This window comes from Amphiprion ocellaris, chromosome 17, assembly GCF_022539595.1.
Source record: "Amphiprion ocellaris isolate individual 3 ecotype Okinawa chromosome 17, ASM2253959v1, whole genome shotgun sequence".
NCBI lineage: Eukaryota > Metazoa > Chordata > Actinopteri > Pomacentridae > Amphiprion > Amphiprion ocellaris.
The window spans coordinates 18,947,238-18,972,804 of NC_072782.1; the positions used below are offsets into that span (position 1 = coordinate 18,947,238).

At 38.8% G+C, this 25,567-nt stretch overlaps 4 protein-coding genes across 4 annotated transcripts; 1 reads left to right on the forward strand and 3 right to left on the reverse strand.

The window, feature by feature from the left end:
• The first annotated feature begins 251 nt into the window (after nt 1–251).
• On the forward strand, nt 252–1,724 carry ch25hl2 (cholesterol 25-hydroxylase like 2). The gene has a single exon (XM_023276403.3). It carries the CDS (start codon nt 424–426, stop codon nt 1,321–1,323), a length of 900 nt encoding a protein of 299 aa, XP_023132171.1. The 5' UTR covers nt 252–423; the 3' UTR covers nt 1,324–1,724.
• A 4,443-nt stretch (nt 1,725–6,167) lies between these two features.
• f2rl1.2 (coagulation factor II (thrombin) receptor-like 1, tandem duplicate 2) lies at nt 6,168–9,036 on the reverse strand. The gene is made up of 2 exons (XM_023276390.3): nt 8,864–9,036; nt 6,168–7,859 (listed from the first exon to the last, which is right to left on the reverse strand). Exons 1-2 carry the CDS (start codon nt 8,931–8,933, stop codon nt 6,769–6,771), a joined length of 1,161 nt encoding a protein of 386 aa, XP_023132158.2. The 5' UTR covers nt 8,934–9,036; the 3' UTR covers nt 6,168–6,768.
• A 5,112-nt stretch (nt 9,037–14,148) lies between these two features.
• On the reverse strand, nt 14,149–17,378 carry f2rl1.1 (coagulation factor II (thrombin) receptor-like 1, tandem duplicate 1). Its single transcript, XM_023276386.3, has 2 exons — nt 17,218–17,378; nt 14,149–15,919 (listed from the first exon to the last, which is right to left on the reverse strand). Exons 1-2 carry the CDS (start codon nt 17,288–17,290, stop codon nt 14,862–14,864), a joined length of 1,131 nt encoding a protein of 376 aa, XP_023132154.1. The 5' UTR covers nt 17,291–17,378; the 3' UTR covers nt 14,149–14,861.
• A 4,017-nt stretch (nt 17,379–21,395) lies between these two features.
• LOC111572634 (proteinase-activated receptor 1-like) lies at nt 21,396–24,194 on the reverse strand. Its single transcript, XM_023276387.3, has 2 exons — nt 23,991–24,194; nt 21,396–23,176 (listed from the first exon to the last, which is right to left on the reverse strand). The coding sequence occupies exons 1-2, from the start codon at nt 24,064–24,066 to the stop codon at nt 21,933–21,935; spliced, it is 1,320 nt and encodes a 439-aa protein (XP_023132155.2). The 5' UTR covers nt 24,067–24,194; the 3' UTR covers nt 21,396–21,932.
• Nucleotides 24,195–25,567: the final 1,373 nt, after the last annotated feature.

Below are 25,567 nucleotides of genomic sequence, written 5' to 3' on the forward strand. Positions count from 1 at the left end.
GTGAATGTTATCAGCTAAAAGACACCACGTCTTGTTTTTTTGTGACAAAGTCAAATTCACCAGCAAACGGAAGCTCTCTCTCCATGATTTGGGTCAAAAATGAGAGCTGTTGTGGCCCGGCTCCTGAGTCCTGGCTGCGGTCCTTGTGCCCATGAAAAAGGGCCTTTACACAGCGCCTTCTTTCAAAATGCAGAGGGTGGTGGGGGGGTGTGGAGGTGGGGCTAGAACATACATAAGAAGCTAAGACAGTCCAGCAGTCCAATTTGGCACAGCATCACCAGACAATTTGCGGTTGCTTAACCTATACAAGGAAGCTGATTGGATCTTTCCATTCATTTAGGCCCTATTTTTTCTCCCCTGAGGCTTGTTAGAAAATAATCCTCTTGGATCAGCCCTGTTTAAAAGAGAAGTGCCACGTTAGTGATGAGCTCAGGCAGGTTACTCAGAACTGAGGCTTTATCCTGGATGTCGGATGTGGACAACGTGACTGGGGGCCAGTCCCAGGACTTGGCCCTGCAGCCCGTGTGGGACTACCTTCTGCAGAACCACCACGACCACCTGAGGAGCCCTCTTTTCCCAGTGGTGCTCTCAATCACCACCTACTTCTTCCTGGTTGGTCTTTACACCGTGCTGGACATGCTGGCTCCCTACTGGCCCTGCATCAACCGCTACAGGCTGCATCCTGACAGACCCATCACCTGGCCCAACATCTGGACCACCCTGTGCGTCACCATCTACAACCACCTGCTTTACATCTTCCCTGCTGCAGTGGCTCAGTGGCTGTGGAGGCCGCCGACCCCTCTGCCTCGTGAAGCTCCCACTCTCTGGAGCTTCTTGTTGGGCATCCTGGGCTGCATGGTGGTGTTTGACTTCCAGTATTACCTGTGGCACCTCCTGCACCACCGGGTCCCCTGGTTGTACCGCACCTTCCACGCCGTGCACCATCAGTACAACCAGCCGTTCAGCCTGGTCACCCAGTACCTGTCTGGCTGGGAGTTATTCAGCGTGGGATTCTGGGCCACAGTCGACCCCATTCTGCTGCAGTGCCACTGCATGACGACGTGGGGCTTCATGGTCTTCAACGTCTACGTTTCCACCGAGGACCACTGCGGCTATGACTTCCCGTGGGCCGTGCACAACCTGGTGCCCTTTAACCTCTGGGGTGGTGCACCTAAACACGACGCCCACCACCAGCGACCTGGCACTAACTTCGCCCCGTTCTTCTCCCACTGGGACTGGCTGGGGGGGACCCACACTGTGCCAACTCCCTCCAGCCACGCTGCCACAGGAGAGCCAGATGAGATGAAAGGGAGAAAAGACTAAAGAGCTCCAGTGAATCTCTTATTGACTCTGCCTCTCTTTCACTCAAACTGCCTCTTTTGTACCTGCTCTCATTCCAACACACTGCTTTTTTCTCTCTACTCTCCAGCAGATCCCTTTCCCATCTCCCAGTCTTTCCTTTCTCTTTGGTGTGATTATACTGACTCACCCTACTTTTTTGGTCTCTTCTACTGCTGATAATCAGTCTAACATTCCTTGACTGTCTGGTAAGTTGTGAAAAAGAATGTTTTTATGTGTTTTTGTGTACGATGATAGTATAGACAATCCTGTACTGTTGTATTATGTACATTTATCTCTTATTCATAGAGATCTTTCAATCATGTCAATGTACTGTCAATTCCCTCCATGATTCTCAGGTCAGTCAAATAAAAGTATAAAAACCATTGAGATGTGTGTTTTTCTGCTTCACTGAGCAGCTCTTAGTGAGTTTTAGCTGACGGTAGATGGTGTGATCTGTCAGAGTGATTACACACACATTAGCACGTACATTCTCCCTCCTCAGCACTGACCCTCTCACTCACACGCATGAATAGTGCTCTTGTAGCTGCATCCCAGTATGATGCGTGGCTGCAATGCTAATCTATCGGTCACTCTTTCAGACAAAATGCTCTCGCTGGAGGAGTTCTTAATTAAACGCACCAAAAAGGAATGCAACAACTCAAACTGTAAAGATAAAAATGCCGTATTTTCAGGATATATTTGTATTTACTGCAACAGGTTTTAGAAGTTGAAATACTCCAGAAGCAACTAGTTTTCCACTAGTTTTATTTACTGTTCAAGTAAAAACGACAGCATACAATCACATACTTGTATTGATTTAGAATTTTCTTAAATAAAAAACTTATTTAAATGGATTTCTAACTGTAGTCATGGCCACTTTCCTTTTGCAGAAAGATTAATTTTTACTTCTATGTCATATTACTTAACCCTTAGATGCATAAGTGGATCAAAAATGAGCTGGTGAGGTCAATTTCTTGCAGTATCTTTGTAATGAAAAGTTTTTATCATTTCATATTCCAGGTGTTCCTCAAAACAAACAGTTTTTTATATCATTCCATTTAAATTTTAAGTTCCCTTTAATACTTGTGAAGAAACTCTAATGTTTGTATTCCTCCCACAAGCTCTTTATCACTGACAATATCATACAAGAGGTGATGAAGTGCACAAACTTGGAGGAGGAGGGTGGAAAAATGTCAGCAAAATGAATCTTGACATTTTTCTATTGCTGATCTGTGTAATCTTTTTTTTTAAACTATCAAACTGATCAAAATCTGTTATAAAATGAAAAATAAACATGTCAAACATGAAATCATTCTTATGTGGACAAAAATATAATACAAACAATAATATTTAATCATTATTCTGAACCAAAATGACATAAAATGGCGTAAAAACACACTGATTCTTATATGGGTCATTTTTGACCCACAGGTAATACTGGAAGTCAAACAGGGTCCAATCACTTGTGCATCTAAGGGTTAAACTTCAACAAATACACCAGCAGAGGTCCCTCTTTGTCCCAAAAGAAAAAGAGCTACAAGACTACAAATATATATTAATACATTTAAGGAAAAGATTAAACCCTAGCAGGAAGAAAAGGACAGTTCCATCTATTTATATCACACAGGAAGTACACTGAAATTGTTGTATTGCTGGAAAGACCAGAGCTCCTTGTGACTCTTCTCTCTCTGTTGTTGTTATTCACCATGTACCTGCAGTCAAAACTGGTTTATCATGTTTCTGGGAACAGACTGTTCCAACAGGTTTTAACAACACAGCATTCAGACACCTCAAACATGACTGTATGTCTTTATTGAATTTATTTTAATAATGGGATATAAAGCAGACTTTATCCCCATGTCTGGGAGTGGAATAAATCTGTAATGTACATGCATATTCACTGTTAGGTAGCTACTTTTTAGTCTTAAAGCAATAAATGCAACTTTAAAATGACAGGTTATGCTTGAGTGTTGTTGTAGAGTGTGTACTCTCTTGTGCACTAAAAAAATGCACCTGCTGCATGAGGTTTAATTAATTAAAACTTGTAGCATGTTTTGTGACATTTTCTTCATATTCTTGTGGGTGATTGTGTGTCAGTGCTGTGGTTAAAACAGGGTTGTTGCAACTTGCAAATACCTAAGGACATTCCGTAAACATTGCAGCATGGAAATATGCAATACAAACCACCATATGTACTATGCATGTGTGTGTCACAGCAGAAGTGTGTTCAGTGCAACTTCTTCAGTGGTGAAGGGAGTACAATGACCGGTTTAGAGCTTAGCACAAAAACTGGAAATGGAAAACCTGGTTCTGTCTAAACAGAGCAGAATCTGACTATGAGTTCCTCCAAATGTAACAAGTGTAAAAGTGACCAAATAACTATTGACTGAAACTATGTCGAGTTCTTTGGAGAAAAGCTACTGTAAATCTGCACGTGAAACTATTAAACCCTATAATTATGATTCAGTTTCTCTTAAAGCTGTGGAGGAAAATGTTATGTTGTGTAGAAAAGGTCTCAAAGTTATTATTATGAGGAAACCTTAAAGTAGAAAGCTAAAACATTTTTAAAAGCCTCATTTAATGGGGCTTCCTTTCCTTTTGGTCATACACTCTGTTAAACTCTACTCCTAACATGATCTCACAACTTGTAAAAAGCACAACCATTTTAAGAGCTGTAAATAATCTTTTTCCTTTCTCCATTTTATAAACCTGCAAGTTAAATTGTGAATCTCAAATCTATATACGACAAAATATGAACACAGAAAGCAATGGGTCTTTTTTTCTGACTCTGAGAAAAAGTTAATGCTTATTCAAAATTAGCCAATTGTGCACAAAAAAAGCTTTTTGGCAAATTCTCAAAAAGCAAGTTAGTCCACAGCCTGGTGAGGTGTGGTCTTAAAGGACAAAGATCAGAGAGTGTAACCAGCACACAGACACTCCTTTGGCCAATGACTTTCAAATGCAGCTTTATTCAAATGACAACAATATGAAAGAACAGGTTGTTTGCATGCTGAATCTGCATGTCAGTTAGGGACATAGTCAGGCACTTGAAACTACACAAATGCAACATCTTTTCAGACAGGATGGACATAGCTAACAGTGTAATCCTGTCACCCAAAATATCCACCAACTTTGCAAAATCTTTTAGAAAATGACACAACATTATTGAGCTAGATCGGAAAAAGTGGAAAACTGTAAAAACGGTGATAACATTTATATTTTAGTTAATTTAAGGACAATAGAAGAGTAGAATTGTGTGATTACACATTGTAAAAAAAAATTAATATTAACAAAAACATCTTTGATGTGGACATTAATTGTATTACCCTACAGGGGATAAAGCTGTGTATATAAATGGATGGATGGGTGGACTCATGTTTTCAGGTCTGATTTGTTTTTTGTTTTTTGTTTTTACAGTCAGCATGTAAAATAATACTTTTTTCCTGAGATTTTATTTTACTAGACATTATCTGTAATTAAATGAAACAGATAAATATGTGAAATAACAGTTTAAATATATTTTTTTAAAAATAATTTTTTATTTTCCGATTCTTAATATTCATATTTCCTTACAATAACAGAGAAAATGTGTAAAGTTAAAAAAAAACAGATACTTGCTGATTTAAATACAAATTGTGCTAAAATGTTGTAAAAGAAACATGTAAAAGAACAAATTATTATTCATAAATATACAGATTTTTGATATGGACAGTTTAGGCCTGTTTATTTTATGGTTGACACAAAAATCACAACTTTTTTGCAATTTCAGTGATTATCTGTAATTTAAGAAAATAGGTAAATCTGTAAAATAATAGTAAATTATTTTTTTAAAAATCACAGATAAAAATGGTTTAAAATGGTTACTTTTTGTAGTGTTTATAACTCTCCTTGTGGTATTTTATTGACAGTATCATTTTTAGCCACAGGAGTCTTTGTTAAAAAAAATAATTGCTCAGAACTGACGTGGTGCACGTGATGAACGTTTCTTTTTTAATCCTGGTTACACAGTGTCAGTCAGTAATGTTGGAGCAGAGCTGTGTAAATGTAACACAGTCAGGGCGTGGCTCTGCTATCAGTGTGTGAAAGGAAGGTATTGTACTCCAAGTGCTGACAAAAGGTAAGACGACACTCCACTACAATCATTTACCTCTAAACAGCCCAGAGCTCTTTACACAGGAACCCAACAGGCCTCAGTGCATGTGGGGGATGGTGGAGACTCTCTGGGTGGGGCTGTTGCTTCATAGCAGGTTGCTGATTCCTTATCTACAGATAAAGAACCACTGAGGGGGGGGTAAATTTGGTGCAGAATACCTTTGTTTTCTATAGATTGTCTTTTAGAAGAGAATGTCTGCTGCAGGTCTCACCTAAAATCTGGGACACTAATTGCAAGAGCTTCAATGTGAACTAATACTAACAAAAAGTTCAGACATTAAGAGAATAAGCTGCACCGATTAATCAAAAATAACTGCGAAAGCAACGCATCTGGCTTGACTCTTGGATGTTTGTGCTTCCATTCAGCTGAGACGTGGGTTGTCACAGAAACTTGTGGGAGGACGACCTGTTTAGCTCACCCTTAGAACATGCTTCATCACGCCCTTTAACATTCTTTAACTCCCTCTGCTCTGACCCTTTCTTCTCAGGTCTGACTTTATCCACGCAAAACCGAACTATTAACATCCAAACGGACATAAAAGTTGTTTTAAAAACTGGCCTGTGCACTTTGAATCAATGAATTTCGACAACACATTCCATGAATTCCACCTGGATCAGAGACAGGTCCATGTCAATGAGTCGGTCTAACTGCATAACAGAAACAAGGTCAGTGACTCACTCAACATGCGGACTTTATTCTGTTACGCAAAAATGCAAAGGAGTTTCACAGAAACCACATCCACTTGTTTCAGCATTTATTCAAAAAAACTATGTAACAATGCCACCTCTGGCCTCCTCACATTAAAAAATCTTCAGCACATAACGTTTAAAATCACAAAATAAAACTCGCTGGCTGCGCAAAAAAAAAGTAATGAATATTAAATATATGTTTTCTCTCATAATGCTTGACATATTCTCTTGTTCTATACCTTCAAACACAGGTGGGAGGTTAATGTGGCAGGGATCACGTCAGTCAAAAATGTGGGAAAAAGCACATACAAATGTAACATAAATGTACAGAAAATTAAAAAAATAAAAATGGATTTCACATTTAACACCAAGCAGCAGTTCATATGCATCTTAAATATGCTTTCTTCCTGGCAGTCATCTTCACAGTTAAAGTTCATCTTTGGTTTTGTGACGCTTTGCCTGGTTTCAACGGATGCCGATTCAGTAGATTTCACTGTGTCCCAGCGCTGCCAGGTCAGTGCAAAGTGCTGCAAACACCGACATGATGCATGATATCTGATCAGAGTCTGTTTTCTCGTTTTGGCACTAGCAGGTGCTGCTCTGTGTGGTGCCAGTATTCGACATGTATGACTTGTTCTTACTGGAGTATTTCATGGAGCTGAATGAAACTCTCATCCTCTCCACAGTCCTGCTGCTGCGACACAGCAGAGTGTTCTTCACATGTTCCCTGAACTCCTCGGACACGTAGTAGTAGATGAATGGGTCCAGGCAGCTGTTGAGGCTGGCCAGACACAGAGTGGAGGTGTAGAAGCTGTAGCCGTTATCTACCTCTCCATCCTTTAGCAGAGAGTAATGCAGCACCAGCATGATGTTACTGGGGATGAAACACACCACGAACGTAACCAGGACGACCACAATCAGCACCACGGCTTTGCGTCGGTTCTTCGATGCGTTGCTGTTCTCCATGGTGTTCCCCAGAGCTCTGAGCAGCAGAACATAGGCAACAATGATCACGACACAAGGCACGAGGAACACGACCATGCCCATGAAGATGAAGTAGTAGTAGGGGAGCTGGACCGAGGCGAACGGGTTGATTGGGTCATTTATCATATTGACATCATGGCAGGTGGTGATGTTGGGGTCTTTGAGCTTGGCCGTGTGGTCGTACAGGTACAGAGGAATGGTGGTGAGCCAGATGAAAGCCCAGATGGCTACGCAGATGCCAATGGCCAGCTTGTTGTTCTTCCTCTGCTGAGACAGAGGGTGAGCCACGACCCAGTACCTCTGCACGCTGAGGCAGGCAATAAACAGAACCGAACAGTACATGTTCCCGTAGAAGAAGCTCACCAGCACTTTGCACAACGGCTCTCCGTAGCTCCAGTTGTTGCCGCTAAAGTGGTAGTCGATTTTCAGGGGCATCCAGATGACAAACAGCAGGTCGACCAGAGCCAGGTTGGCCATGTAGATGGACGACGGGTGCTTCTTCTTGGTCCTGAACAGGAACACCCAGATGGCCATGCCGTTGGCAGGAAGCCCCACCACGAACACGATGATGTAGATGATGGGGTAGAAGACGGTGGTCAAGCGACTCTTCAATGTATCGGAGGCTGCTTGATCCACGATGTAACGCCCAGAGTCTTCGGGGTCCTTAAACCCAACAAAGCCCCGACCTTTACCTAAAATATACAGCAAAAATGAAAATGGATTAAGGCTGAAATTAACACTGCAACGATTTATCAATCAGTTATCAAGTTTTTAAATTAACGATTGACTGGCTTGAGTGAATTTTCTTGAAATGAGAAAAAGGTGGTATTCTCTAATTTCAACTTTTTAAATATGAACATTTTCTGTTTTTTTTCCCTCTTCTATGATAGTAAACTGGATATCTTTGGGTTATGAATGAAATATTTCCTTTTGTCCTATTGGGCTTTGAGAAACACTGATCGACATATATAAACAACTTCACAATCAAGGAAGAATATAATCGACAGATGAATCAACAATGATAACTATCATTAATTGTAGCAGTTTTGAAAACAAATGGTTGAATAACTCGTTGGTAAATGGCCTGAATGTCATTTGGTAGCTGTTTTGATCAATCATTTACACCTATTTTTAGACGTATATATAAAATATTCTCTGATGATAGCTTCTCAGATGTGAGGGTTTGATGCTTTTCTGTGCATTCTACACTTTTAACTAAGTGTTTCGGGTTGAAGATTACTGGTTGGTTTGAACACATTTGGGCTCTATCTTTGTTTCTTATCCTAAAACATACACATGATAAGACAGATGCATTTATAATTAAACTAATAATTAGTTCTTTAATACGACTAAAACTGACTAAATAAAACAATATAAACCCAATTAAGCCTCAAGATGCTATTCTTTTATTTAATTTTTTGGGAAAATTAGAAACCACCAATCCTACATTTCCCGATATTCATGACTTTTTATGAGCGAACCTCAACACAAGGTGAAATATATCAAGTCCCCCGAAAAGCTGTTCAAATCAGCCAAACATATTTTAAGACATTAAGCTTAAAGGGCTTAAATAATAACAAGAATAGTCTCATTAATCTCTATTTGATAGGAATGTTTGTGTGTCAGGAGGTCGGTATGTAAACGACCCAGCCCTGAGAAACAAACACCACCAGCAGACAGGAAGCTGTGTTCTTACCTGAGAGGGCATCAGAGGCACAAAACCAGCAGAAAACTAGCAGAAGCGACAGTAAACGTGTATAATCCATGTCGTCGTACTTTACTCTCCCTCGGCTCAACTTGTCTTTTACAGTTTCAGCCTGCTGCGACTTCTTATGTGTATGATACCCGCTCGAACCCTGAAGGACACTCCCCGAGAATACCTGTTTGTGCGACTACGTCATCTCCGCTCCGCCCACCTGCTCTCGCGTTGTTTTCCCCTTACGGGTTTCTATCATGGAGCTCAGTGTGTTTAGTGACAGCAATAACACTGAGAAATAAATAAATGACACATTTAATAATACATCTCAAACAAGTGTTGTAGAATTTGACAATATTATTTTGTATTTCAATGACATGTTTGGACTTCATACTGTATATAAACTGTATATATCCTCATTTTACATTGTTATCTACAGCTATTGTATTTATATATTTAGAATGCTAATACCACTGTGTTCCCACGGTTCATTCTGTTTATACTGTAGCATAGTGTATACTCTATATAATGCACCTTTACTGCTTCTTCTACACTTTTGCTTAGATACTGAACTGCTAGCTGTCTTTGTACAAAGTGAATAAAGTTGAATCAAAATTTTGCATATGTTGCCTTAAAGCTACTATACTAATAAAGCATTGTTATTATTCTTATTAGTAGAGAATTGATCATATATATAATTCATGTCTGATTCTGGGGCTGCACAGTAGCTTGGTGGTTAGCGTTGTCGCCTTCCAGCTAGAAGATCCCTGGTTTGTGACCTGGCCTGGGTCTGGGATCTTTCTGCATGGAGTTTGCATGTTTGTCCTTGTGCCGTTGTAGGTTTTCTCCAAGTACACCGGTTTCCTCCCACAGTCCAAAAACATGCTGAGGTTAATTGGTAACTCTAAATTGCCCGTAGGTGTGAATGTGAGTGTGATTGTTTGTCTGTATATGTAGCCCTGAGACAGACTGGTGACCTGTCCAGGGTGTCTCCTGGCTTCACCCCAAGTTGGCTGGGACAGACTCCAGCCCCCTCATAACCTTAATGAGAATTAAGTGGCGTATAGATAGTAGATGGAAAGATATTTGTCTGATTCTGCTGTCAGTGGTATGCAGTAAACAAATTCTGTATTGTTAGCTTTTTAATCGTTTTAAATTGTTTATTGCAGCTTCTCTTAGATGCTCAATCTATTTTCTTTCAATGCACTCTCATGATCTCAATGTCTACTTTTATATTTTTGTTATATGTTTTTAATGCACACTACCGTTCAAAAGTTTGGGGTCACTTAGAAATGTCCTTATTTTTGAAAAAAAAGGAGCTTTTTCAATGAAGATAACATTAAATTAATCAGAAATCCAGTCTAGACATTGTTAATGTGGTAAATGACTGTTCTAGCTGCAAAGGGATGATTTTTAATGGAATATCTACATAGAGGTACAGAGGAACATTTCCAGCAACCATCACTCCTGTGTTCTAATGATACATTGTTTTAGCTAATGATGTTGAAAAGCTAATTGATGATTAGAAAACCTTTGTGCAATTATGTTAGCCTTTCCTTTGCAAAGGTCTGGTCAAGTCCTGCTTTTCTGTCACCTCAGACTGCATCTCAGGGGTTCAGAGAATTTGATAGCAATGTGATATTACGGGGAATGAGACAGTTGCTGTGGCCATTACAAATATCCCACCGGGTGCAGCTAAAGAATTAAAGTGTGACTTTTCATGTGAAACATGAAATTGTCTGGGTGACCTCCAACTTTTGAACCTTTAGCTTGAAGTCTATGTCTGCCTTATAATCATTTTTCTGAGGGTATTTCTTTGTCATTGTAAAGCACCTTGTGTAAGAATTGTGCTATGCAAATAAACTTGTCTTGCCTTAAATATAGTATGATAACTAGCCCTGCCTTACATTTCCCTAAAGACAACACTGAGAGCTTTTGAATTACTGTTAATTTCAGTTCATTTAACTGCTTCTTCATTGTTCTTCACCGTTTATCACTCTGCATTAACATTTTTCACCAATGTTGCCAGATCTCGCAATGGGAACAAGCAACCAGCTCTAAGGAAACAAAAAAAAGCCCAATAGCTGAACTGCGACATTGTGTAAATGAGAGGCCTCTTGACAACAGTATAAAATATATACATTTATTTTAGTTTGCAGTAAACTGACAGTTAACGCAGTCAACATAAAAACTTTCAACGACTTGAATTTTAAATTCTGATTAAAATAAAAGACAAATGCATCATGCATATGCAACAGTAAATAAGCAACTACACTTTAGAAAAGTTGCCAACACTGTTTGCTACTAGTGATAGTTGTAACACTCTTAGGTTATGTGTCCCGCCCTCTCTGTAAAATGTCACATACACAGGTTTTTATCTTTTCATAGAGCCCTTGTTTTGTTTTTTTCACTTCCACATGTTGTTTCATAGCAACGTGCTAATGTGGGCCCTCACCATACAAATGCTGTTAGTGATGTTATTATGCGATGATACTTAAGTATGAACACATATTTTCAATACCAATATCAATAAATCTGCCAATTACACTACCAGTCAAAAGTTTGGACACACCTTCTCATTCAGCGGTTTTTACTTAATTATTTTATACATTGTAGAATAATACTGAAGACATCAAAATTATAAAAGAATACATATGAAATTATGTTGTAAACAAAAAAATATGTTAATCTTCAGTGTTAATCTTAATTATAGAAAATAATACATGTCAATAAAAGCCATTGAAGGAGAAGGTATGTCCAGACTTTTGACTAGTAGTCTACTTCTGAGCTTCTTGAGAATAGCTGGCCAAAAAAATGCTAATCATGAGTTCCTCAAGTCCAGCAAGGCATCTTAAAGTGCTCTGTTTGGTCAAATCAAGAGACCAAGACTAAAATCCTTTAAGTTTACTACAACATCCATCCATCCATCCATTATCTATACACAGCTTGATCCTGAATAGGTTCATGAGGGGCCTATCCCAGCAGACATAGAGCGACAGGGTACCCCCAGTCCATTACAGTGCCAACACAACTGGGCATATTTACATTTACAACCAATTTAGAATCATGAGTTTACCTCAGCATACACAAACTCTGGTCAATAACCTCTGATCTGCACTGCAACAGCACATGGTCTGTTTGACACTAAGTCACTTTAATTGTTTTCTCCTAAATGCCAATTTGCACTCAAACTTGTGCCTTATGTAGATTAGGATTGTTGTTGTCTTTTTGTTTTTTTCTTATGTTTGATTGTATCCTAAATTTTTAGCTTCAGTTTTCACGTTTTAGGGTTAGAGAGAAATGCAATTTCAGTTCTCTGTATGTGTACGCATGTAGCAGAACTGACAATAAGGCTGACTTTGACTTTGACTTTGTACTGTAGGAGGAAGCGTATAGGCACAGCATGAACAAGCAAAACATACAGAACCCAGGACCTTATAACTGTGAGACAACAGCGCTAACCACCGTACCACCGTGCTTCCCCTGGTTATGATGTAAGAGAAAGAAATGCAGCAATCTCTCACACCTGAGAAGCTGGAAACATCCAATTTTGCTTGAAAAATTAATGACAGCCTGAAGCCGATATTGACCTATCACTTCTATCAGTATCAACATACAAGTTGTCTAATATGAAATCTTTTTTCCCCCCAGAGCATAGAAAATACAGAAAAAGAGGCTTGGGGTGATTTAGAAATGGTGTCATCACATATTTTGTTACCAAGTCCATTGTTCACAACACTCTCCACACTGTCTGCAGCACATGTAGCAGAGTACGTGTCACAGCTGAGTAGATGGTGATGCAGAGTCAAGCTTTGTCTTCATAACAGATTGTAAACTAAGTTGTGCAAAACATATGAAAACTAAATACACAATGACTCCCATCATTTCCTCAACATAACTCTAACAAAGATGTAAGGAATTTCAGACAATGTATATTGTTTTAAAAATGATTACAGGTGTAATAATCCAATCTTGGTCAGCCTCTAAAATCAGTTAACATTAAAGTACTTTCAGTATGACACAACAGATATACTATAATTAAAAAATTAAGTCTAAAAAGCAATCAATATTCAGGCGGATAATTTACGATGGGCCAAATTTTTGAATTGATACGCAAATGGATTTCATCCCAATAAATATCTTCTGATCTGTAGAATAATGAGTTAGTCAAATGTCATCCTTTAGCTTGTTGTGACTTTTCTCTGCAGAAATGTAGTGTCTTTGAACATACCCTGCTTGATTATTTAAATACACCATGATCTCTCTTCCTCTTGGTACCTTCCCTCACCATGTAAGATAATTACTTAAATCTTAATAGCACTCCTCTAAAGCTAACTAATACTCATAGTAAGTATGTAACAGTGACACGATCACATCTTTTGTTGCTGTAAGAATCTGTTGTGCAGCATTCTTTACAGCTGGAGCTGAGACCTTCGGCAGAGTTACAGGAGCTGGTAGAGGAAACATATGAACTCTTCTCAGACTAAAATGTATAAAAACTGGTTAATTTCAAAGGCATGCTTTAGTTTAGGGTGACTAATTTGTGCAGCTTTCTCCCGCGTAAACACGGTAGTAAAGAAAAGAGTGGGTTCTCACATTTAAATATGTGATAAGATCAGGTAAATAATGATATGGATATGATATGGAACACATAAAGGGATCCCGACCTGAGAGTAAAGGTTAAATATGAGTGTTGTTTCTGAAAATAAGGAACATCCAGTTTGACCTTTCCAGCTGCCTTCCTCACAATACAGACACAGGAAATGTTGACTACATAATACAGACTTCCTGCAAGGTTCAAAGGACATTAAAGGCCTTTGGAGTACCTCGCTCACTGCAATTTCATACCTCTTTTACAATCATTCTGGACTGACAAAAAAGTATGATAGAAAACATAGTAGCATAGAAGCATGTGGCCTTAATTTCTCACAGTATAATAGCAACAGGAACTAATTCCAGTGATATCAGTTTAATTCATGTGACCAAGATCTGAATAAACAGATGTCTCAATCATTTAAAATGACTAATTCAGTATGATGTTGTTGCTGTGACATTCTGAGTATTTGCTGTAGGCTGAAAGAAGAAGAACAAAAAAACTGATTGAAAAAACATCCACTGTCACAACAATCCCACTTCTGTCTCCAGGAAATATTCATGACTTTTTTAATGCTTTCTGAGATCTTTTACACTGAACTTTGCTTTATTGAGGCTTTTGAATGGTGTGAGCAGGGATAGCACAGTTAGCTGGACAGTTATCTTTATTGACAAACAATAAAATGTAGCTATACAAATAAAAATATTCCTTTATTTTGCTTCATGCATCATTTAATAAACATTAAACATTACAGATTTAAGCTTCATGTCACACATTAAATAGCTGACAGAGAATTCATCTTAATAAAATTACAGCATCAAACCAGTTACATTAAAAATGATCCATGTTCATATCTCTGCATCAAGAAAACGTCACACATTAAATGAAAATAACATTATCAAAAGATTTGCAAAAGTACATTTGTTTATACCATTTTTTAAAAAGCACTAACTTCAGACAGCAGGATTGTCACCACATGACTTTTCTAGATTTCATCACAAGCCTAAAAATAATGGGTTGAACGATTATCAGAGCCAATATTCAGCATTTTTTTGATAATTTTTTTTAATGATTCCAGACAAAATAATTAAATTCAAAATGTGCTACGTTGGCTCTGATGTGGCCACTTCTCTCTATAGTAGCCACTCTGGATAGAGGTCACAAGTAACAGCCTATCAACACCCAGGGAAAAAAGGTCCCTTGCGATTAAAATACATAAACGATGAAAGGTATATCAATGAGGTTTCATGTTGGAGCCTGAGATAATCTTAATTTTGTCACTAAGATTTGCATTTTTACAGCAAATGCATGAAAATTTAAAATATCAATAATCGGTCGACCCCTACTCTTCATCTCTCTTCTTCTATACCTGGGTTTTCTGAGAAGGAATGAACTTAAAAAGCACTAGCATTCTGTGCTCTGCGTGTTCCCCGACTCAGACGTGTACGTGTTGCTCTTTTTGGAGTATTTCAGAGCGCTGAAGGAGACCCTCATCCTCTCCACTGTCCTCTCGCTCCTGCAGAGGAACGTGTTCTTCACATGCTCCCTGAAGTCCTCAGAGATGAAGTAGTAAACAAAGGGGTCGAAGCAGCTGTTTAGACTGGCCAAGCACAGTGTGGTGATGTAAAATCCGTATAGATTGTTCTCAGCCTCACCCAGCAGGAGGATGTAGTGCACCAGCAGCATGACGTTACTGGGGGTGAAGCACACTAAAAACATCAGCAGGACCGTGATGATCAGGACCACGGCCTTTTTGCGCTTCTTGGCAATGGTGGGGTCTGACATGCTGTTCCTCAGAGACTTGAGCATGAGGATGTAGGATATGATGCACACAACGGTGGGGAGGACAAATCCCAGCGTTCCCATGGTGAGGAAGTATCCTGCTGCGATCTTCTTCTGGCTGGGCCTGGTGACGTCGTGGCAGGTCAGGATGTTGAGGTTCCTCGCGCGGACTTCTTGGTCGTACAGGTAGAGAGGGATGGTGATGAGCCAAACCGCCACCCAGATAGCGATGGAGACGGACACAGCCAAACGGCTGCTCCTCTGCTGCTGGGACAGCGGGTGCACCACGGCCCAGTAACGCTGGACACTGATACAGGCGATGAAGGCGATGGAGCAGTACATGTTGCCGTAGAAAAACGCCACCAGCACTTTGCATAGACCATCTCCGTAGATCCAGTTGTTGCCATTGAAGTGGTAGGCGATTTTCATGGGAACCCAGATGACAAACAGCAGGTCAGCCAGAGCCAGGTTGGCCATGTAGATGGACGATGGGTGCTTCTTCTTGGTCCTGAACAGGAAGACCCAGATGGCCAAGGCGTTGGTGGGTAGCCCCACCACGAACACAATGATGTAGACGACTGGGAGGAAGATGGTGGTCAAGCGGCTGGTCAGGACCTCTTGGGCCTGGGAGGAAACCCACACCCCATCATTGGTCTCTGTGCCAGTAAAGCCTTTGGTATCTGTGAGGTCACAATATAAAAATACATGGAAAGCAGAAGTGCAGCAGGTTTATATAAAGGAACATGTGAAACTCAAACATCAGTTCCTTTCAGCTGTGAGCTCTGTGACCTATTTTCCAACTGCCGCAGAGTCATGAGTCAACTGTCTTACAACACCGGATTCATGGGTTATTCCAGAATTGAAGGACATTCGGGCTTCAACATTTTTGAAAAATAAATCTTCTCTTTCTCAATTTTCTGCTACATATTCATCAGTGATAATTAATAAACTATCAAAGGCTTGATTGGCTCAGCTTACACATCAATGGTCACATTTTTATTCCATGTTTTATTTGTTGTTTGTTAACCCTACTCTAATCACAGTAACAAGGTTGCTAATCCATGCTAATGTTAGCTTTTCTCAGGAGTAGAAGCTGGATATTTAGCTAGCTGTTACTGCTGACCAAGAGGACAAACTTACTGATGGAAAAGAGTAAAGAAAAAAGTCAAAAGAATTTGTATTTTCCTGATAATATGCACAACAGGGTTGCATGAGGTAGAGTGAGACATTCAATCAAGGCTGACAATGTTATGAAAATATGAAAAATAGAAGAGAGGACGTAACTTTTCTCTACCAGTTGTTTAGGAAAACTGTTTGATGATGTTAATTCCAGCATATCATGTGATTCACTGTTTTCTTCTTCTTCTAGCAGCTAAAAAGGTTATGCTAACAAGGTTGCGTTGTGGGACACACGTTCTATGCATAATAATTAGCATTTAAAATATTATGTTGATTTAAAAAAAAAAAAATCCCACATTTGCAAGAGACATCAGTGAAAAACATAATGCCAAAAAGAGATTTAGGTTTCATTTTAACTGTTTTATTTGAGATTCAATCTGGTCATCAGGGGGGTGGGACAAGAGAAAAATGGTATTTTAGTGGGAACTCCAGACTTATTTGGTACTTTAAAAAAAATATTTTCAAACATTCTTTTCTCACAGTTTTTTTTTTTTTTGGATGTGGTCTCAAAACAAGTAAATTTCCACAACAACTGCACGTTTTAGTATTTTGTATATGGATTATTTGAAATGTGATGGGTGGGACGTAAAATGTCCTCCTGGAATGACCCTTTAACATTGTGATAAAACTCATTTTTGGCAAACTGATCATTGCAGGGTAACAAGGAGTAAAACATCAAACAATCAGAGCCTTCATTCAACATATCTCGACAAATAAATCGCATTTTAGATCCGTACTCCGCCTCCGCTGAGTATTTAAAAGAAGATACAAACATTAATGGTTCAAAAAGAAATCCTACCTATTTGTGTCAGGCAAATCTGTGCGCAACACCAGAGCAGGAGAAGCTGAAAACATCGTGTCCTCACAGTCATGACTGTAAAGAGGAATCCACAGACTGAAGTGTTTGCGGGCGCGGCTGTGCCTCGCTTCCTATTGTCTCTGCTCTAACTGCCATTCCCTCCTAACAGCTGGTTTTCATACCTGCGTGATGTCAGCAGTCAAGTGACCGCAGAGACACACCTCGATCAGCGATGTGACAATATTTGTCTCGTGTAACAGTTACTATCTATGGAAGCCTGTTTCGTCAACTTGAAAAAAGTCACAATATCTCATAATTATGAGATAATTTACCGGTTGAAATCGCTTTAAAGGACCAATTCAACTAACTTAACAATACAGTGCAGTTTTCCACTGCCCAAAAAGTAACTCTAGCTCTGAAATGACTGAAATGTTATTGATGCATATATATAACGATATAGACATCAAACGTATAAAGCCTGTTTGTGCCTAATTTTTAGTCACAATTAAAAGTTGCACAAATACGCATCTGTGTTCTCACCGCAGACGTAAAGGTTTGTGTATTTGCACGTTATTCGTGTTTGATCCAGATAACAGCAGCCGTAGATGCAAATAAACGGGGCAATACAGCTTTAACATGAGGGGTGCAATCAGTTTTTGGAAGATGATCACTTTTCGGTTCAACACCTGAGCCCACTGGACGGAGTTCCACCTCCTGATATCCAAATCGAGTCCTCTGGAAGCTTAACTCCGGCTAATTCAGTTTTACAGCTTCATAAAAAATATTTAAATCTGCAGAATTTCGTCCTCTTTTCTCTAAATTTGTCAGACAGCTGTGGTATCAGACAGCAGCAGGATCCAGACTATCTCCACACTGAAAGAGAGGCTGTGCGCAATTTACGCAGGTGATTGACCACCAATAATTTCATGATGTTATTGTAGATGCTGCACTGTATTTCACCTGTATATTGTTTGGGTGTTACATTGCTGTCCTTTGGGACATCACAGTGCTTCACTGAGGTGAACTTTTTTCTTTTATCCTTCGATGCATGAATGATTGGACCCTATCCTCATCTCTCACCCTTGTATATATTGTAAATATTATTACTATTGTTCTATTATTATTTTATTCTTATCACTACATCTACTGTTACATAAGCTGCTGTAACAATGTAAATTTCCCCTGGCGTGGGGAGAAATAAAGAACTTTATCTTATCTTATCTTATCTTATCTTATCTTATCTTATCTTATCTTATCTTATCTTATCTTATCTTATCTACACTCTTCTATAAGATAAGAATCAAAGTGATTTAATTCCGTTTTTGTCATTTTGGTTAAGAATAATAATTTGTATTATTGTTTGTATTATATTTTGGTCAACACAGGAAAGATTTCATGTTTGAAATATGTTTATTTTTCCCTTTATAACACATTTAGAATATTTTGATAATTGAAAAAGATTATTACACAGAACAGCAATAGAAGTAAGTCAGCATGCCTTTTGTTGACATTCTTCCACTCTTTTCCTCCAGCTGTTGCTACTCTCCTTCCTCGCAAGTTTGTGCATCACTTCTTGTATGATATTATCAGTGATAGAGAGGCTGGGATAGTAATAAAAATATCACAATTTTTTTTTTAAAGTATAAAATGTAACTTTTAAATTTAAATAGAATGATATCAAAGACATGTTTTTGAGGAATAGCTGGAAAATGAAATGATTAAAAAAAATTTCATTACAAAGATATTGCAAGAAAAAACCTAATTTTTGACCCACTTTTGCATCTCAGGGTTAAATTCACTGAAAAAACTTGCTTCATCCAGATGACCAAAAGGTAATATGCAATAAATGACAAACAATAATGATAATAATTGTAATAATAATCTTTGCCTCTGGCTGTTCAGATAAATAGATTGAACTTGAGTGAACAGTGGAGCTGCAGGACATTTAATTTCTTTAGTTTGAAAAACACTGACAAAATTCAGCTGCACTGCCTCTATCACTCTGAACAATGTCCATCCAAAGAACACAATGTGTCACTTAAACTCCTCTCTGCTGCAGAAACAGCCCCAGTTTCTGCTGTACGGAGTAAAGTCTGTGACCCCAACTATTCCGGACAAGGGTCCCCCTCTTTACAAAAACTCATTTTAACTCTTGGCTGAAAATATCCACTGCGATGACTTTGTTTTAAGACTGAAGTTTCTATTAAACAGTACATTAACCTCCTGACTCTCAAGGCGAGGTGAACTTTAACTGACTGCATCAGTCCACTGCTCTGCTTTGCTGTGTCTTCCCTAAGCCAGTGTTGAGTCTCAATCATCATGTTGCATTAAAATCTGCTGCAAATTTAATGTCAATACATCCCCCAAGTGATGTCTATTTCTTTGATGTTGTAATTTAAATTGTAGCTTTCAAGGATTTACTGGACAAACTTTGTTTTAAGGTCATTTTGTATACCCCCCTACTGTCTTGAATTTCTCTATGCAAAATTCTGCCATATTTGTATGTAAACTATGTGCTTTATTCAAAATGAATAAAAATACACACTTTGACTAATTTTAAGCATAGATTATTTGTAACCTAAATGTGTGAGAAAGCTGTGTATGCTTCATAAGTACTGTGTGGTTTCCCAAAAACTGTAAATGACTCTTCCTTCACTGTTTACATCTGTGTAACTTGGTGACAGCCTAAACAATCCTTCATGGTCATGCGTGGTTTTCTTGTTGTAAAAGTAGAGTTCAGCTGATATGGTGCTCTCAGGGCTGATTATAAGCAATCAAGCATCACATTATCAGTAAACATTAAAAAAAAGATCCAACACAAAACTTTGTAGAAATGTCTTTAATTATTTATGTTATCCAAAAAGAACTTTTCAACATGTGTCCTTCAGTTTTGACAGATTTTTACAAATGGCTTCCAAAATTGCACATTTTTGAATTAGTTTTTTTAAATTGTGTTTTTTTAAAAATCAAGAATCTTTGTTTTTTTTTTTAATTAGACCAGCAAATGGAGAAAAAAAAAGCTTAATATTGGCTCAGCTGGGCCAGTAATCAATTGTTTCCTAGTTAAAATCCTGATCTTGCTGGTGAAGTAGTAGAATTTGTTGCATATGTTTCATTATCACTGCTCCCTCTGCTCAGGCCCTGTCACTTCACTTCTTGTCATTTCTGTAATAAAGAAAAAAAATCCTTTGGCTTCTTAATGGTTTGGAGCCCCACAGACTAAGAATGGTCCATTAATTGATTTCACATCAAATTGCCATTTGACACAATGAAATTAGCCAATCATTAAGCCTGTAAATTAGGAAATACTGTCGGTTATGTAATGTGTCTGACTCAGGGTTTAAACTGGTCGCTGGTTATATAAATTCATGCCATCTTCTCTGTGTGACAGTTAAGGTTTTAATGGTGTCTCCTGTGTCAAAGCTCCATTTCATGTTTTACTACTACAGTAGTGAATACTGAACTCATGCTTGACTTGACCAATTGGTCTATTTCCCCCAATGCTTAAGCCATACAACAGACTCTATTGCCAAGAAAATGTATAAAAACTCTTTTGACAACACTGATATTTCACTAAATCTGAAGATATTTCACTATTTATATATTGTATGATCTGTGCATGAACACTACGAAAAGTAATTTGCCATCTTCCATCATAGTCACCACTTCAATGTTGTTTTTCAGCAGTTTTTTTGATGCGTTACGCATGTCAAGATGATAACATAAACTTTTATTATCATGCAACTCTCTGATGCAAGATACTAACCAATTTCAAACCATTTCCATGGTGCTCAAACCAGTAAATCTATTAACATTTGGACTATTCTTTGTATTTTTTTAACAGTCAGACACTTACCACAGCACACTTGAATTGATTTGTGAATCATTTCAATCCTTTTTAAGCAAAATTCCTGACATTCTCTGCTTTAGCGTCTGTAATATTGCAGCTTCTTTCAGCAACTGAAGATTTAAGGTAACAAATGGAATCCTTTCATTCACTTTTTTAAAATTAACAGTAACGCAGCGCCACCTGCTGGAGAGACAAGCACCTGGACAGTGTTGTAAAGTAACAGCTTTAATAGAAAACACGTTCAGTAATGCTCACTTCCCACCAGCAGGGAGCAGCATCAAACAAGCTACCAGGGAAGACAAGTTACTCCTTTAAAACATGATCACAGTGACAGTTACAAATATTTATTCAGAGACAAGAAAGCAACAACAACAACAAAAAAACCTAAAGTAAAGTATACTTATGAAAAAATACAAATACATGATTGACAGCTTTTCACATGAGACATTTAAATGCTTGAAAATAAGCTTATCGGCAAAACATATGAAGAAGAACTACAGAAAATAGCAAGTAGTTTCTTTCCTTTAATGTAATATCTATAAAGTAACATATTAACTCGTGAGCTCTTACATGCACAGTGCAAAAGTAGAAGCATTTCATCATGTGGAATGTTCTTCTGGAAAGCATATTCTTATCTGCTCTCAACTTCCTTCCGTGTATTGTCCGTTACTTCATTCATCACTCAGACAGCATGTCTGTCATTACACATTTGTCCGTTTCTGTTGGCACAAAAGGCTCAGTCACCCTCCACAGGCTCAACCCTTCTGTAGCTAAATGCTCTGTATTTGCAAGTACTAGAACTTCATAATAAAATGTTTAAAATCACAGGTAAGAGTCAGTAAAATCCCCCTGATTAAATGTCCAATCAGACCAGCAGCTTCTTATACTGGCTGCTGAGGTTTGCCTGTAAAGAGTCCATTTTGGTAACTGAACTGTTTAGTGTGGAGGTATTGGTGCGGCTGGATTTCAGAATTGTTCTGGTGCTTGATCTGCACGAATCAGATGATGAGTGACTGATACCGGCACGCTCTGTGATCTTCTCACACCTCAGGATGCTGGACAGTTGTCTCTGGCACTGGGATGATCCAAAGTAGTAAACCAGAGGATCCAGGAGGCAGTTCAGACTCCCCAAACACAGAAACATCAGATAGACAGCGTAGGAACCATCGGGGGTCTCCTGGTTTTTCAGGTCTTCTTTATTAAACTGCAGGTAGTGTGTCAGCAGGAGGCAGTTTGTGGGCAAGAAACACAACACAAACATCACCAGCACCGTCAGGGCCATCACCACTGCTCTGGTTCTTCTGCGAGAGCTTCCAGGAACTGAGACTCTGCTCAGAGACCAGATCACCTGAGTGTAGGATACCACTGTGATGACCAGAGGCAGGAAGAAGAGGGTGCAGCAGAGGGTGGTGAAGTAGATCTTCAGCCAGGCGATGTTCTCAAAGCTCTGAATGTCATGGCAGGTGGTGATGTTCAGCTCTCTAAGGTAAATAGTCTGGTTGGAGAGGACGAGGGGCACGGAGCCAGCGAAGGATAATATCCACATGGTCACGCAGGCTATGATGGTGTTCCTTGGCCTCCTCCACGCCAGGGAGTTGATGGGGTAGACTACAGCGAGGAGCCGGTCCACACTGATACAGGCTATGAGCAGAACAGAACAGTACATGTTCCAGTAGAAGGCAGCAGTGACCACACGGCACATGAAGGCACCGAATTTCCAGTCGTTGCCTTCAAAGTGGTAGGAGATCTTGAAGGGGAGCAACAAGGCAAAGAGCAGGTCGGCAAAAGCTAGGTTCAGCATGTAGATCGCTGCTGGTTTCTTGGGCCGGATCCCCCGAGCGAAGGCCAGAACCGCACAGATATTAATGGGAACACTGAGGCAGCAGACCAGCGTGTAGAAGGAAGGTATGAGGATTGTGGACACGGGGCCTGTGAGGAACAGCAGCGCCTCCTCTGAAATCCTCAACCTAGTGACATTATGCACCCGGAAAGTTGTAGAATTACTCAGTTTGGCACCATCTTGATATTCTGATAAAATGGATTCCAGGTCTAGTGGTTCATCTGTGACTGTAGGGTCAAAAAGGACAAAGGTCCTTGCTCTCAAAGTGCCTGGAGGGAGAACAAAAAAATAGTCAGGTTGGTTCAAGGTATGAAAGTGGAAGATATTTTGTAGAGCTAAAATTATTATTATATTACTCAATCAACTGAACAAAAAAAACTAAATCCCAAAAATAATACCATTTCACTTTTTTGTGACAGTGAATTCATAATTTAAAAAAAATTACTGTTGGCCTAAATTATTTTGTCATTTTTCAAGATAAAATTGTGAAGAAAAAAACATCATTTTTTGGCTTCTCAAACAAGAGAATTTGTTGCTTTTCTCCGTTTTATATTTTAACCTGAATACTTTGGGGTTGTTGGACAGCTGGGTGAACAAGAACAAGACATTTGATGACTTCACCTTGTTGCAATTGGCTTTTTTAAAATTATTATTATTATTTTCCATTTCATACAATAAATGATGAATAAGAAACATAATCAGCACAGAGTAATAATTGAAATGATCATTACTTAATCTTAAATCTTGTAAAAATTAAAAAAAATAGACATTCCAGCTTCCCAAAGTCACATCTTCTAATTTCTTCTTTTGTCCAAATAGAAGTCCAAAATTCAACATCTTCAACTTGCCATGATGTATAACATAGAAATGCCTCACATCCGAGAAGTTAGAAGCAGAGAATGTTTGACACTGTGTCTATATTTAAGAGAATAAAACAGATCTATGCTGCAAACTGACTGTTTTTTGCTGATCGAATGACAAATCAACTAATAATGACTTTTTTTACCACATTATGTAGCGTACATTCTTGTCTGGTACGATTCATGTGCAGTCTACACATAGTCTAAAGTAAAGTTTTCTTACCGTTTTTCACTGCAGCAGACGCAGCACACGCACAAACCAGAACCAGCAGGAACGTTTTAGGAGATATTGAAAACATTGTGATTGCGAAAAATCTAAAAAATGGTCCAAAAAAGTCGTAATATTTGATCCTTTATGGGTTTGTCAGTGTTCAGTGCTGCTTCCTCAGCCTGCTTCTGCTGCTGATTATCATCCAGCCCCTCAGTGTGAACGTGGGTTTTGTTCCCATGCAGTGTCCTCTCGGTCTGTCCACCAATCAGCTGCAGGCTCACACACATTCCTGAGCCCTGATGTCACCTTTACCGTCACACAACAACACTCTGAAAGGATGTTCCTCCTCTAAATGAACCGTGACAAAAACTTCTGCCTCAAATAAGACAACGTTAATGCAAATTATTTAGCCTTCTTAGAGTGGCTGTAGACAGTAGAGTGACAAGAGTTGAAAGCAGAAGTGAAACATTCAATCCTTTGAGTCAAGAAGTACACTCAGTTATCCAGAATTGCTTATTCTCAAAGTTAAGATATACTGTCATGGATATGTGGTGTCATGACAACAGCCACCTGATGCTGGCTTTTCATTAATCACATAAGTGCGATACAATCTTTTATATTGTCCAGTTTAATCACAAGCTAAGCTTTGTGTTTTCTAACACAATTTTAAAAAGTGCATATTTATTTATACCACATATCTCACATTACAAGTTATAAAGTGCTTCCCATTACAGAAAGATACTACACTCAAGGAAAAATGAGAAAAATATGTAATGTGTAAAAATATGTTGATGTTTTCTTTTTGTTTCTTTTTCTTGTTTCCAGTTAGCTGCTCTAACAACACTAGTAAGATTAACTCATAAATAAAAGCACTCCAAGGTCACATATTTCCACTATCAGGCCCACTAAGGATTTTCTGTGGCCAACCCATGCTTCGGCTTTCCCACTTGGCAGTTAAGCTCCTGAAGGGGCCATCCTGCTTGGTCTAAGGGTATGATATGAGAGATCCTTCATGGGGACCATTTATAACTAATAAAAATGAGATCAGTATCTGATTTCTAATAGCCTTTTGGCCCCAGACACAGGCCCACTGCTGGCCTGCTCATATGGGTCCCCTACTTTGTCTCCGTCTGTGGACTCCAGTGTAGGTTTTCTGTTGGTCCCACATATCACCTATAAAACTAGAAAAGTGCTCACAGAGCGCAGTACTCTGCCAAGCTTGTTCATTTCCCCATATGTCATTGTCAGAAATGCTTTATGTATAAAAATAAAAAGCATTCATTGACAAAATGGGATCTTTTAGGCTTTTTTCATAATTGAATTACTATGGATTACTAATGTATTAACAGCCAATCATCATGCAAGTTTTGTAGCTGGCTGAGGGAGAGCTAATTTTAGTTATTTATGTACTGTCAGGTGGTATAATTTACTAGTTTACAATTGATTGGATTTTAGATAATTCATTATATTATTAGAGAGTTTTAAAGTTCTAATTTGCCATAAAGTAACCAATGCTGTTGTCTGAATATAATACAGTATAAAGTACAATATTTCCCTCTAAAATACAGTGGAGTTGAAGTAGAAAGCAG